At 31.2% G+C, this 14,991-nt stretch overlaps 1 protein-coding gene across 1 annotated transcript; it reads left to right on the forward strand.

Moving 5' to 3' along the window:
• The first annotated feature begins 658 nt into the window (after nucleotides 1-658).
• On the forward strand, nucleotides 659-1,437 carry LOC120219155 (50S ribosomal protein L10, chloroplastic-like). Its single transcript, XM_039216026.1, has one exon. It carries the CDS (start codon nucleotides 720-722, stop codon nucleotides 1,401-1,403), a length of 684 nt encoding a protein of 227 aa, XP_039071957.1. The 5' UTR covers nucleotides 659-719; the 3' UTR covers nucleotides 1,404-1,437.
• Nucleotides 1,438-14,991: the final 13,554 nt, after the last annotated feature.

Genomic DNA, 14,991 nt, shown 5'->3' on the forward strand with positions numbered 1-14,991 from the left:
TATGGAAATGCATTAAATTAACGTTCATGTATATAATTATACGTGTCATGAATGCATAATGGCAGCACTTTACTTCACTACCCACTTTGCCATCATAGATATGTAATTTTAAAAATTATTATTACATTTTTTTTAATCACTAGTATATAATCTATTAATCAACTATTTCGGGTTAGATCTTACAAATATTCATTGCTAGAGTGATCATTTCAACTCAGTTTACTCTATTTACAAATGTCAATATTTAAACTCTTGATATTATTTAATAAATTTAATGTCTTATTTTTAACGGTGAATACACCTATTTTCTTCTTATACCATCTCGTCTTTATTTTAATTTTATAATTTTTTAATATTTTCAATTAAATAAGTAATTTTTCAAACATAAAATATAAGATAATTTAATTCTTACCGTTATATATATACAAGATAAAAATGTAATTTTGCATTAGGAATAAATTAGAGTGCAATAAATAATTAACAATCCATTAAAAGGATTCAGATTTTATCATCCCTACATACATTTATTAAATCAATTTTGAAGTATGAACGTAGAATATTTCAAGATGTATATATAAACGAAATGGTAAGGTCTCAGTCGTAATTTCAGGACAATCCCTTATCTAAGGAGAACAAGTGCTGTTCAGTTGTAAGTTATTAAAAAGAAGCAGATAAGCCCCTTTCAACCCCAATTCCTTTCAATCTTCTCTTTTTCCGCCATGGAAATAGCTCTCCTTTCATTCCCTTCATTCAAACCCCCGCCTTCCCAAACCCTATCCCTTAAACCCACCGCCCCGTTCCTCCGATCCTCCAAACCCACATTCCTTTCCTCCAAACCACCGTCATGCCCTTCCATCAGAGCCGCCATTTCCCGGACAAAGAAAGAAGAAACAGTCGAAACGGTCAAATCCCAGTTAGAGAACTGCTACCTCTTGGCTGCCGTGGAATACAAGGGCTTCACCGTCAAACAATTCCAAGATTTGCGTCAATCGCTTCCCGAGTCATCGAAACTACTCGTCGCTAAGAACACTCTGGTCTTGAAAGCCATCGAAGGGACTCCTTGGGAGGCATTGAAGCCGTGTATGAAAGGGATGAACGCTTGGCTCTTCGTTCACACCGAAGAAATCCCGGACGCACTTAAACCTTACAGGACGTTCCAGAAGGAGAAGAAAGTTGAAAATGACTTCACGGGGGCTGTTTTCGAAGGGCAATTTTATGGGCCGGACGATTTTAAACAGCTTGAAAGTATGCCTACCAGAGCTGAGATTTACGCTAAGCTTTTGGGGAGTTTGCAGAGTCCTGCAATTGGACTTGTTGGGACACTTCAAGTTCCTGCGAGAGATGTTGTTATGGTTTTAAAGGCTTATGTGAAGAAGCTTGAAGAGGAAAGTGGGGGAAATTAATGAAGATTGCTTTGTAAGTGTAATTGAAGAAAAACCCACCTTTTTTTTCTGTTGTATTTAAAAGAGAATTCTTATAATTTGTTCTTTTACTTTTGTAGAATCATGTAATCTTGGAATTCGAATTGCTGAAGTTAGAATCACATTGCAAGTTGATTTTTTTAGTTAATACTTGGTTTTCTTCATTTTCTGGTGTATTTTAGTCATGTTTATTTCGAGCTCTCTTAAGACTTTTGAGCATTAATACTTTAGAACAATGAAGAATCAGGTAGCATAGAGGGATAGGTATGAGATTTAGGCAACAGAAGATAGTTATATTACTTGGATTTTGGTCAACATGAACAGTTGGAGTGACATGGGAAGAGCTAAGAATTCGAGTAGGGGAAACTGGGAATACTTTTTGTTTGTTGTTGGTGAGTTTTGTTCCTGCTTACAATCTGCATTTGGTTTGAACTCATCTGATCTTGAATGCTAATGCATGAATTTGTTGTTAGTCTAGTGGATTTTGTTATTCTTCATTGCATGCATAAATTAAGCTTGTGTTGGATTTTTCTTTTTCAATGATCGGAGTGCTATTTGGGATTTCATGAGGGTCTCGTACAAGGGAGGTTTTTTATTCTAAATCAAAGAGGTATACCTTCCCATCACAAAATCTTGGGGTATACCGTTTACCTTTGATGTCAGAGTACATAGGGTTGAATCTTTTTCTTGAAAAAAATATTTATATTTGAAATGAAAATAAATAATTATTGAATTATCTGAACAAAATATACTTTTTAAAATCATTTCATTATTATACCTTTTCACTGTACTTTAAAATTTATACTAAATTAACCCTAAAGTATGTTTATTTTAAACTAATTTCCATCGTAATTACCCTCTTTTATTGAGTAAAAGTTAAGCGGTCTTAGTGGTCGTTCAAATGATTGTTTTCTTTTAAAATTATGGGTTCAAACAATGATCTTATTGAGTGGTCTACAAGGTATGTATATGTCGTTAATGGCTAAGAATACGACTCAATATTACATGAATATTTAAATAAAATAAAATAAGTTATACAGAATATTTAAGGGTCCGTTTGTTTAACGTAAAACGTTTTCCAAAAAATGTTTTCCTCATTTTCCAGTATTTGGTTGGAGGAAAAGTAGTTGGTCAACGTAAAATATTTTTATGATCAACAGAATTTCCTTTGTATTTTCTGGAAAATGACTTACTGTCTGATTTTCCGTAAGTCATTTTTCGAACATTTCACTTCAAAGAATAAATACTCAAAATAAATTTATTTTATGAATTTAATATTAATAAAATAGTTTAATATCATTTTAATCAAAATATTAATTATTAAAATATTTAAAATACATTTATTAATATTTATAATAATATAATATAATATTTTTATTTTAATAATATATAATAAATTATTAATAAAATTTATATTATTTATTAATTTCATAGAAATAATATTATTAAATTATTAATAATGAATAATATTATTTATATATTTAATAATAATATAATAATCTAATTATATTTTAATAAAGATATTTAAAATATACTAATTAATATTTTTTAAAATATAATATAACACTATTACTTTAATAATAATTAATATAATTTATAGTATTTTTATTTCAATAAAATATATTGTAATAATATTAAGTTTTATGATAAATAATATTATTTATTGTAGTTAATATTTATAATAAATAATTTTTTTAAAAATTTATCAACTAGTGGAAAAAGGGTTTAAACAACATCTTCAAAATATCGTAAAACGTTTTCTAGAAAATATTTTCCAGAAGATGTAATTCATTTTAAAATGTTTTCAGTAAAACAAATGAACCCATTTTACTCTAAAGTGTTTTCCAAAAGATGTAATTCATTTTTAAAAGTGTTTGCTTACTTGAATTAAAAATATTTTTTTAAAGTAAAATTTTTAATTTTTAATTTTTCCCAAAATAATATTGAGCAAAACTACTCATATGTCATTTATATCACAAATCCTATTGTATTTTTAAAAACTTTTAAAATATTTATTTATTTACTTAAACATATTTTTTACAATACTTATACATACCTACAATTTAATAATTTTAAAATAATTTTAAAAATACATTAAAAATTCTTTAAAATTAAAGTCAAATTCGCTATCCTTTATTTATACATACCTACAATTTAATAAATTAAAACATTGTCCTTTCAACTTAAAAAATTACACAATTGATAATAATTTTGATACAATCGAGTACATATAGATATTTACTTTTTGAGTTGAAACCAAAATAGTTCTATAATTAATATGATTTGTTATGAAGAATATAATATTTTTAATTTCAACATGAAATATTCTAAAAATGTATACTTTAATAAAAATTTCAATTATAATCAATTTTTACTTTATTTTAATCTTGTATTAACCGATTGTATTTTAAATTTATCCCTTTTATCTTTTTATTTTGAATTGGTTTTCTTCACTTTGATTACTGATCGTGAATAATCAACATTGGAAATGAGAAAAATATAATAAATTTTAGGTTAATATTTTATATTTTTAATTATATTAAAATATTTTTTATAAACTTGGACAAAATTAAATTGAGTTGGTCTATTATTAATTTTAACCGAAATGGTTAACTGTAGGCAGTATAAGCCGCCCTTTTTCTAATAAATGATTGGGTAAAGTATAGTAATGGTCACTGAACATTTCCGAAACTTGCATTTAGGTCCCCCAACTTTTAAAACTTGCAATACAATCCCCCAACATTTATTCCGTTTGCAATATGGTCCCCCAACTTAAACCACCGTTAGAAATTAGGGTAAATTATATAAAAGGTTATTGAACTTTTCAGACACTTGAATTTAGGTCCCCCAACTTTTAAAACTTGTAAAACAGTCTTCAATTTCATTCTAAACCCCAATTTCCAAAGTAATTCAATTTCATTCTAAACCCTAAATTCCAAAATAATTCAATTAAATTCAATTATGTCAGATTTATTATTATTTAATTTCATCTTATTTCATGTGATAAATATTTTTTATATAAATATAATAGTATAATTCTTATCTGTTGAAGAAATTTTTTAATTAAAAAAAGTAGTTAGGATATAAAAGAGTGTTGAGTTAATCGATCGACGGAATCGGCCAAGAGGGGGGTGAATTGGCAATTAAAAATTTCGTGGAAGCTTTTGCAGAAAAATTGAAAGTAATTGCACAGCGATTTACAGTGGTTCGACTTTCTCAAACAAAGTCTACGTCCACTACCTTAGCTATCCACACTAAGGATTTTCCAACAAATTCACTAATTTGTTCTTTCTTTTGAGGCCAAAGAGATAACCTTACAAAATCCCTCAAGAGTATACCCCAACTCTTGAGAACACTCTTTTTTCCAAAGAGAAGATTACAAATTTGCAAACTTACAAGAAAACCTCACAAGGTAAGATGTTTGCACAATTCTAGAACAAGAAAAGAACACTCAAAGATAATTACAAATGAGCACAAATGGTGTTCTTGAAAGCAAATTGAATATTGAAAGGAAAATTGGCTTGATTTGCACAAACTTGGTGTTTGATGCTTTCTCTCTTGTTTCTCTATGATTTCTTATTGATCAAGGGCTTCAGAACTTGTTTAAATATACCTTGAATCACTTCTGAATGTTGGGAATAATTAATGAAGATAATATAGTCGTTTTAGTGTGAAAACAATTAATAAAATAGCTTGGAGCGTGGGGGGAATCGGTTCCCCCTCATAGGGAATCGGTTCCCTAAGTGTAAAATTCAAATATTTCGACCGTTGAACAGGGGGGAATCGGTACCCCCTATGGGGGAATCGGTTCCCTCCGAGCATTCTGGAAATCTCGGAGCCAAACCGTTCAGGGGGGAATCGGTACCCCCTTGGGGGGGGGGGAATCGGTTCCCTCTGAGCAATCTGGAATTTTTTGGCTTTGAAATGGTTCGAAATACTTTGAAAGATTATTTTGAAATTGTTTTAAGATTAAAACTTAATTTTACACTTAAGTAAGGATTAAAAATGATTTTTGAAATATTTTGAGTAATGTTTTGATATTCGAATAATTATATCGAATATACTTAGATAATCATTTTGGAAAATCTTAAAATTCATTTAACTTAATTTGTTATATCGAAATATCAAAATATTTTCAACAATCTCCCCCTTTTTGATATAACAAAACATTTTAGTAATTTTAAGATTTTGAAATCAAGTTTTGAAATTACTCCCCCTTACTTTAACACTTCTCCCATTTATCATTTTAAAAACGCACTTAAAACACTTAAAACACACTTCTCCCCCTTTTTGTTAAATCAAAAAGATTCAAATAAACGTGAAGAATATTAAGCCAATTGATTAGGTATATGTATGTATAAGCTGCTAAGATCACAATTAAGAGAAACGTTAGCCATTAGTTCCGTAATCAATATTCATAAATAACGTGATATGGCAAAATTGGTCATATTGCTAATAATGATGTAAATGATGCAATAACGAATAAAACACACCAAACATATAAGTTCACACCATCAATAAATCCAAAATCCAATAATCCACAAAATCAAACAATTCAAAAATGTTGAAACAATATTCATTTTGTTCAAAGTTTTTAAGCTAAACACAAAATCAAGCATCCGGATCTGTAGGAGGAAAACGGGCTCGCATAGCAGCCATTTCGTGAGTGAGTTCATTAATACGAGCGTTGGTTGCTTCATTATTTGCACGTATTTCCCGAAGAATTTCTAATTGTTGAGCTCCCATTGTGGATAAATGAGACTCTATAAAAATAAAGCGCGAATCCATGGTCGCATATCGGTAATCAAATGTCTCTATAAAAGATTGAAAATATGGAGGCATTTGAGTCGATTGTTGTGCTTGCTCTTCGGGCTGCTCCTCGGCCTGCTCAGGTTCAGCTTCAGCTTCATCGATGTCTCGCATTAGTTGCTCAAGCTCGAGATCTTCGTCAGCTTCGGATGGAGCTCGTGAAGAACTAGCTCCCGGAGAAGTTGCAGAAGATCGAACCCATTCCCTGATTTCCTTATCCTTAATCCATCCCGCTCTCGTTAAAGAAAGAAGGTTAATTTGTTTCTTAAGAGGAAAAGCGGCATCTAGACCAACTCGAAGCTCGACTTTAGAAAAGAGATTACTAAGGATACAACCGTAAACTAGTGAAGAACAGAGTTTCTTATTTGGCACTAGGTTAACGGTTTCAACGATCTCAGCAAAGATAATCTCGGAAAGGTTTATTTTTATGTTGTGTTCAAAACAATGCAACCACCAAAGGTCTAAAGCTCTAAGAGTATAATAACGACCCCCGGATGGTCGAAACCACCAAGTGATCATGAGATGAAGAAAACGCTCATGAAGATCTAGAACACTTGCACTATCATTCCGTTTATATCGTGAGCCTAAAACTTGTTTTTCGTTTGATAAACCTTCATTATCCAAGCCTAAGGCATTGGCTATGTAATCCGGATCAAGATGGAAATATTGACCTAGGAGGTAGGAACATACTCCTATGGTTTTGGTTTTGTCACGATTTTTGATACAAACGGCATTACAGTAGAAGATACGAACAAGTTGATGATAGATAATGGGTTCAAGTTCGAAAAGTTTATCAAATTTCCATTCGTGCAAGATAGAGAGATATTTAAAGTTAATATCAACCATAGTTTGAAGAGATGGGATACGTTCTTCCCTAATCTTATACGAGTCAAAATATTGGTAAAACCAATAACGATAATCTTTAGGACCCGGTTGATTGAAACAAGAATTTTGGATAGTCAAGTTAGGATCAAGATTTGGAATAGGATTTTAAGGAATAGGAGGAGGATTTGGTTGACGACTAGAACGACTAGATGAAGACCTAGCACGTTTAGGATTGGACATGGTTTTGGGGGTTTTTTTGGGGTGTTCTGCCCGATTTAACAGAACCCCAGGGGGGTATCGATTCCCCTGTGGGGGGAATCGGTTCCCCTTCAAAGGGGGAATCGGTTCCCTCATGGGGGGATCGATTCCCTCTGCACCAAAATGCTAAAATCCGACTTTTAAGCACATAAAATGCTAAATTAATCTTTTCTAGTGGTATAGGCAACTCATATATTGAAAAATAATCATGTTCAAACAATTAAATTAATCTTTAAACATTATTTGAACATAAAATTAATTTTCACTAAGAATCATAAACTCCCCCTAACTAATAGCAAGAATGCAATCAAAAATTATTATTATAAGCATTTTTCAGTATTTATTAAAAGTGCTAAATTATTTTAAACACTAAGTGAAGATAGGTTAGTTAAACCTAATTCTCTTCTAAGTGTCCAAAACCTTTCCTTGTCTAAGGGTTTTGTAAAGATATCCACTAATTGATGCAAAGTATCAACATATTCTAGAACTACATCTTCCTTAGTGACATGGTCTCTAATGAAGTGATGTCTTATTTCAATGTGCTTAGTTATAGAGTGTTGGATGGGATTTTTAGTGAGACAAATAGCACTAGTATTGTCACGCTTGATAGGAATGGTACCTACTTCAATTCCATAATCAAAAAGTTGTTGTTTCATCCATAAAACTTGTGCACAACAACTACCGGCTGAAATGTATTCTGCTTCAGTGGTAGATAATGCCACACAATTTTGTTTCTTTGAAAACCAAGAAATCAACATATTTCCAAGGAATTGGCATGTACCGAAGGTGCTTTTCCTATCTAATTTTCATCCTCCATAATCCGCATCAGAAAAGGCATGCAAGCTAAAGCTAGAGTCTCTAGGATACCAAAGTCCTAAACTAGGAGTGTCCTTAAGGTATCTAAAGATTCTCTTAACAGCTAGTAAATGTGATTCTTTAGGACATGATTGAAACCTAGCACACAAGCAAACACTAAACATAATATACGCTCTACTTGCGGTTAGATAAAGCAAAGAGCCAATCATTGACCTATATAATTTAACATCTACACATCTACCTCCTTCATCTAAGTCAAGTTTTGTTGAAGAGATCATTGGAGTGTTATGAGGTTTCCCATTTTCCAGTCCAAACTTCTTGAGCATATCTTTGACGTACTTAGCTTGATTAATGAAGATGCCATCTTTTCTTTGCTTGATTTGGAGTCCCAAGAAAAATGAGAGCTCCCCCATCATGCTCATCTCAAACTCACTTTGCATTAGCTTAGAAAATTCTTGGCAAAGAACATCATTAGTAGAACCAAATATTATATCATCAACGTAAATTTGAACTACTAATAAATCTTTACCTTTTCTCTTTAAAAACAATGTAGTGTCAACCTTTCCTTTTAAAAAACCTTTTTCAATTAAAAAATTTGACAATCTTTCATACCAAGCTCTAGGAGCTTGTTTTAAACCATAAAGAGCTTTTGTCAATTTTAAAACATGATCCGGAAAATTTGAATCTTCAAAACCTGGAGGTTGTTCCACGTACACTTCTTCTTTTATAAAACCATTTAAAAATGCACTTTTAACATCCATTTGATATAATTTAAATTCATTGAAACATGCAAATGCTAATAACATTCTAATTACTTTCATCCTAGCTACGAGAGCGTATGTTTCATCATAGTCTATGCCCTCTTCTTGAGTATAGCCTTGAGCAACAAGTCTAGCCTTGTTCCTCACTATATTACCACTTTCATCAAGTTTATTTCTAAAAACCCATCTAGTACATACAGTAGATTTATTACTAGGCCTTTCAACTAATGTCCATACTTTACTTCTCTCAAATTGATTTAATTATTCTTGCATAGCCATAATCCAATGTTCATCTTTTAATGCTTCTTTGATGTTCTTAGGCTCTATGCATGAAATAAATGCAACATAATTACAGATATTTCTAAGAGAATATCGAGTAGTTACCCCTTTTGATGGATCACCTATAATTTCACCATCCTTGACATAGTTATACTCTCTTGGAAAAGATACTTCCCTTTCTTCACTGGTTGAATTCTCGAGGGGATCATGAGTTTCCTCATCTTTTGTTTCTTCCTTTGATGATGATTCTCCAACGTCATGTCTAACGTCATTTTCTTGTATAATACCTACATCATCATTAACAGAAGAATCCTTCCTCGGAAGGGGATTATCATCGAAAACAACATGTATAGACTCTTCTACAACTAAAGTTCTTTTATTAAATACACGATAAGCTTTAGAATTTAAGGAATAACCCAGAAAAATTCCTTCATCACTTTTAGCATCAAATTTGCCAAGGTTTTCTTTACCGTTATTTAAAACAAAACATTTACATCCAAAAGGATGAAAATAGCTAATGTTAGGCTTTTTATTTTTGAGAATTTCATATGGAGTTTTCTTTAAAATTGGCCTAATCATTACTCGATTTACAACATAACAAGCGGTATTTGTGGCTTCCGCCCAAAAATATTTTGGCAAATTATTTTCACAAAGCATGGTTCTAGCCATTTCTTCTAAAGTTCGATTTTTCCTCTCAATAACTCCATTTTGTTGAGGGGTTCTAGGTGCTGAAAAATTATGGCTAATACCATTAGAATTACAAAACTCAATAAATCCAAGATTTTCAAATTCAGTTCCATGATCACTTCTAACACTAGTGATAGAGTAACCTTTTTTATTTTGGATTATTTTGAAAATGTGATGAAATTTTCTAATGCTTCATCTTTAGTACTTAATAATATAACCCAAGTGTATCTAGAATAGTCATCTACCAAGACAAATGCATATTGTTTTCCTCCCAAGCTAGTAGTTCTAGTTGGCCCAAAAAGATCTAAATGGATCAATTGTAATACTCTACTAGTTGATACATCATTAATAGATTTAAAAGAAACTCGTTTTTGTTTTCCTTTAGCACAAGCATCACAGATTTTATCATTATCAAATTTAAGCTTAGGCAACCCTCTTACTAAGTCTCCTTGAATTAACCGTTGCAAAACACTCATACTAGTATGACCTAGTCTCCTATGCCATAACCAACTATCATGCTCATCCTTAGCAACTAGGCATAAATTAGTCATATCAATAGAATCTAAATGCACCATGTAAATGTTTCCTATTCTATGACCAACAAGCATAATCCGATTAGATGCAATGTCAATGACTTTACAACCATTAATTTCAAATAATACATTGAATCCTTTATCGCATAATTGACTAATACTCAATAGATTATGCTTTAATCCATTCACATATAAAACATTCTTAATTTGTATGGAAGAGGTATTACCTATTGTACCAATACCTTCAATGTGACCTTTTGAATTGTCTCCAAAAGTCACTTCTCCTCCATTTTTGGCGTTAAGCTCAATGAATCAGCTTTTGTCTCCGGTCATATGTCTTGAGCATCCACTATCAAGGTACCATGAATTTGAATTTGTTTCCCGTGCCTTGTAGCAATGCTCCTTTCCCTACAAACATAGATTGATTTTTGATTTTTGGTACCCAAATTCTTTTGGGTCCATATTCATTAGTTTCCAAAATCCTAGTCCCCTTAGGTATCCATTTGTGTAGGATATTTTTATCTTTAGTAGTAATGAGTTCTTTAGGAACCCACATACTTCTAATGATTTTTCCATTAGAGGTTCTTTGGGGACCCCTATGATTGTAGTTTCAAAAACTTTTTCTAACAAAGTTGGATTTTGAATTTCCACTTTTTTCAAAATATTTTGTTCCAACTTTATCAAAAGAAGTTTTAAGATCATCAATTTTCTTTTGATGATCATCATTGATCTTTGAAAGTAAATTTTGCAAATCTAAATTTTTCTTTTCAAACTCTTCTAGTTTGATTTGCAAATATTTGATTTTACTTTCAAGATCGTTGTTGGTTTTGGATATGAGTTTGTTTTCATTTTTCAATTTTGAAACATCATTTTTATATTTTAAAAACAATTTCTCATAATCCGAAGCCAACCCATTGTACTCCTCAAATAACTCATCATAAGATAAATCATCAAAATCGGATGAGTTAGAGGTTACCTTAGAATCTTCCTCGAATGCCATCAAGCACAAGTTTGCTACTTCTTGTTCCTCTTCATCGGAACTTTCTTCATCGCTCCATGTAGCCACATGAGCCTTGTGCTTATTCTTTGATTGACCCTTTTTCTTCAATTGTGGGCAATCATATTTGACATGCCCCGACTTTTTGCATTCATAGCAAATGATTGGGTCATTCTCTTTTGGTTCATTTTTGAGACCTTCGTTTCGTTTGAATTTTCTTCCTTGGTAAGGTCTCATCATTTTTCTGAACCGTTTGGCAAACAATGCCATTTCCTCGTCATCATCATCATTATTAGAATCACTCTCATCTTTTGTGGATTTGAGAGCAACTCTAATATTTTTCTTCTTCTCCTTTTCCTTTGGTGTCTCTTCAACTTTATCAAGGTCAACCTCATCTTCAAGCATCATCTCATGAGTGAGGAGTGAACCGATAAGTTCTTCAAGAGTTAAGGACGATAGGTCCTTAGACTCGATGATTGCCGTCTTCTTTGATTGCCATGATTTTGGGAGGGAGTATACTAACTTCCTCACAAGCTTTTCATTTGAGATGATCTCTCCATATGATTTGAGACCATTGACAATCGTTGAAAATCTATCCGTCATAGCTTTGATGTCTTCATTTGGTTTCATCCTGAAATTTTCATAGCTATGCGTTAGAATACTAATTTTTGATTTCTTTACCTCATCTGTACCTTCATGTGTGACTTGAAGCTTGTCCCATATTTCTTTGGCGGTTGTACACAATGAAACTCTTTCGTATTCATCTAGTCCAAGAGCACAAAAAATAATATGGATGGCTTTGGAGTTGAGCTGGAACATTCTTGTCTCTCCTTCACTCCACAACCTTGGATGAGTGAGAGGTTTGATGTATCATTCTTCTACAGCATTCCATGCTCCCATGTCACTTGCTTGAATGAAGTACATCATTCTATTCTTCCAATAGGCATAGTTATCTCCATTGAAGAAAGAAGGCTTGTTGACGGGCATCGAATTGAGACCGGAGTCGAAGTTTGAAGCGGAGGCCATTGATGACTTTAATAATCGATATAACTCTTCCCGAATCGACTCAAGAGGCGATTAAACCTTCAAATGAGTTAGGCTCTGATGCCAATTGTTGAGTTAATCGATCGACGGAATCGGCCAAGAGGGGGGTGAATTGGCAATTAAAAATTTCGTGGAAGCTTTTGCAGAAAAATTGAAAGTAATTGCACAGCGATTTACAGTGGTTCGACTTTCTCAAACAAAGTCTACATCCACTAACTTAGCTATCCACACTAAGGATTTTCCAACAAATTTACTAATTTGTTCTTTCTTTTGAGGCCAAAGAGATAACCTTACAAAATCCCTCAAGAGTATACCCCAACTCTTGAAACACTCTTTTTCCCAAATAGAAGATTACAAATTTGCAAACTTACAAGAAAACCTCACAAGGTAAGATGTTTGCACAATTCTAGAACAAGAAAAGAATACTCAAAGATAATTACAAATGAGCACAAATGGTGTTCTTGAAAGCAAATTGAATATTGAAAGGAAAATTGGCTTGATTTGCACAAACTTGGTGTTTGATGCTTTCTCTCTTGTTTCTCTATGATTTCTTATTGATCAAGGGCTTCAGAACTTGTTTAAATACACCTTGAATCACTTCTGAACGTTGGGAATAATTAATAAAGATAATATAGCCGTTTTAGTGTGAAAACAATTAATAAAACAGCTTGGAGCGTGGGGGGAATCGATTCCCCCTCATAGGGAATCAGTTCCCTAAGTGTAAAATTCAAATATTTCGACCGTTGAACAGGGGGGAATCGGTACCCCCTATGGGGGAATCAGTTCCCTCCGAGCATTATGGAAATCTCGGAGCCAAACCGTTCAGGGGGAATCGGTACCCCCTTGGGGGGGAATCGGTTCCCTCTGAGCAATCTGGAATTTTTTGGCTTTGAAATGGTTCGAAATACTTTGAAAGATTATTTTGAAATTGTTTTAAGATTAAAACTTAATTTTACACTTAAGTAAGGATTAAAAATGATTTTTGAAATATTTTGAGTAATGTTTTGATATTCGAATAATTATATCGAATATACTTAGAAAATCATTTTGGAAAATCTTAAAATTCATTTAACTTAATTTGTTATATCGAAATATCAAAATGTTTTCAACAAAGAGGTTGAAAATAATTCGAATTTTAAATTTATAAAATGTTATTTTGACGTATAAATAAAAGTGTAAACTATTAGGTTGACAACTTAACTATCTAGCCCTTTTTACTTTTGTCATCGATCTTTTAAATTTATCAATCATACAACATAATTATTTAACTGTTTCAACTAAGCCACTAGTCGTTACCAATTGATACAAATGATGAAGTGGCAGTTAAAAGGAATTGACATTATTATACATTCAGTCTTTATTATTTATATAATCAATTTGGTCCTAAATTAAATAGAATTTAATAAATTAATCATTTAATTAGGATCTGACATGTGTTAGCACATGATCATGACACGTGTCATTGGTGACACATGTCGCCACCTAATTATTTATATATGCTATCAATTTGGTCCTAAATTAAATAAAATTTAATAAATTAATCATTTAACCAGGATCTGACATGTGTTAACACATGATCATGATATATGTTATTGGTGACACATGTCACCACCTAATTAGAAGAAAATTAAGTTACAAAAAAGTAAAATTTGGGTCTTGGGCAAACTCAAACCTGAGTCACGCAAATGAAAGATACATGGTGGAGCCACTAAGCTAACAACATCGTTTGTGTTAAGAGATATACAATAATACATATACTAATAGTATGACCAATGCCAGAAAAAAAAGAATATAATGGAAAATGGAAATAATGAGATTTGAACTTCGGTAAAAAATTTGAAAGCAATAAATGATGGGAAAATATTATATTTTTTTACAATAAAAAATATTATATTTGATAAATTGTTTGATAGATTTAATATATTTTTTAAATATTAGTTGATACAATATTTTAAAAGAATAAATTTAAGATTTATATATTTTAAACTAAATTTAATAATTATATTTTTCATATTTATAATTCATGATTATATATATAATCTTAAGTTGAGTATTTCTAATATAATTAATAATTTTAATTTCTTATTAAAAATAAAATATTCAAAAAATATAAATGATTCATACATTAATATATGAATATATTTTTTTATTTATACATCTAAATATAAATATACATTTATATAAATATATTTTTATTCGTATATTGAAATATTTTGATTAAAATATAAACATATTTTAAATACTAGTTTATACAAGAAAAATAAAATATATCAAAAATATAAATGATTCATACATTTAAATATAAATTGAATCATTTATATTTTCTATACATCTATATTTAATAAGAAAATAAAATTATTGGGGGACTGTTTTGCAAGTTTTAAAAGTTGGGGACCTAAATTCAAGTGCCTAAAAAGTTCAATGATCGTTTATATAATTTACCCTAATTTTCTAAAAGTGATTTAAGTTGGGGACCATATTACAAATGGAATAAATGTTGGGGGACTGTATTGTAAGTTTTAAAAGTTGGGGGACCTAAATGCAAGCTTCAGAAATGTTCA

Source organism: Hibiscus syriacus, unplaced genomic scaffold (genome assembly GCF_006381635.1).
Source record: "Hibiscus syriacus cultivar Baekdansim isolate YM2019G1 unplaced genomic scaffold, ASM638163v2 tig00110204_pilon, whole genome shotgun sequence".
Taxonomy (NCBI): domain Eukaryota; kingdom Viridiplantae; phylum Streptophyta; class Magnoliopsida; order Malvales; family Malvaceae; genus Hibiscus; species Hibiscus syriacus.

What these genes read in the sequence shown, in the direction of transcription:
- LOC120219155 (XM_039216026.1), top strand. Translation starts at nt 720, where the DNA reads ATGGAAATAGCTCTCCTTTCATTCCCTTCATTCAAACCCCCGCCTTCC.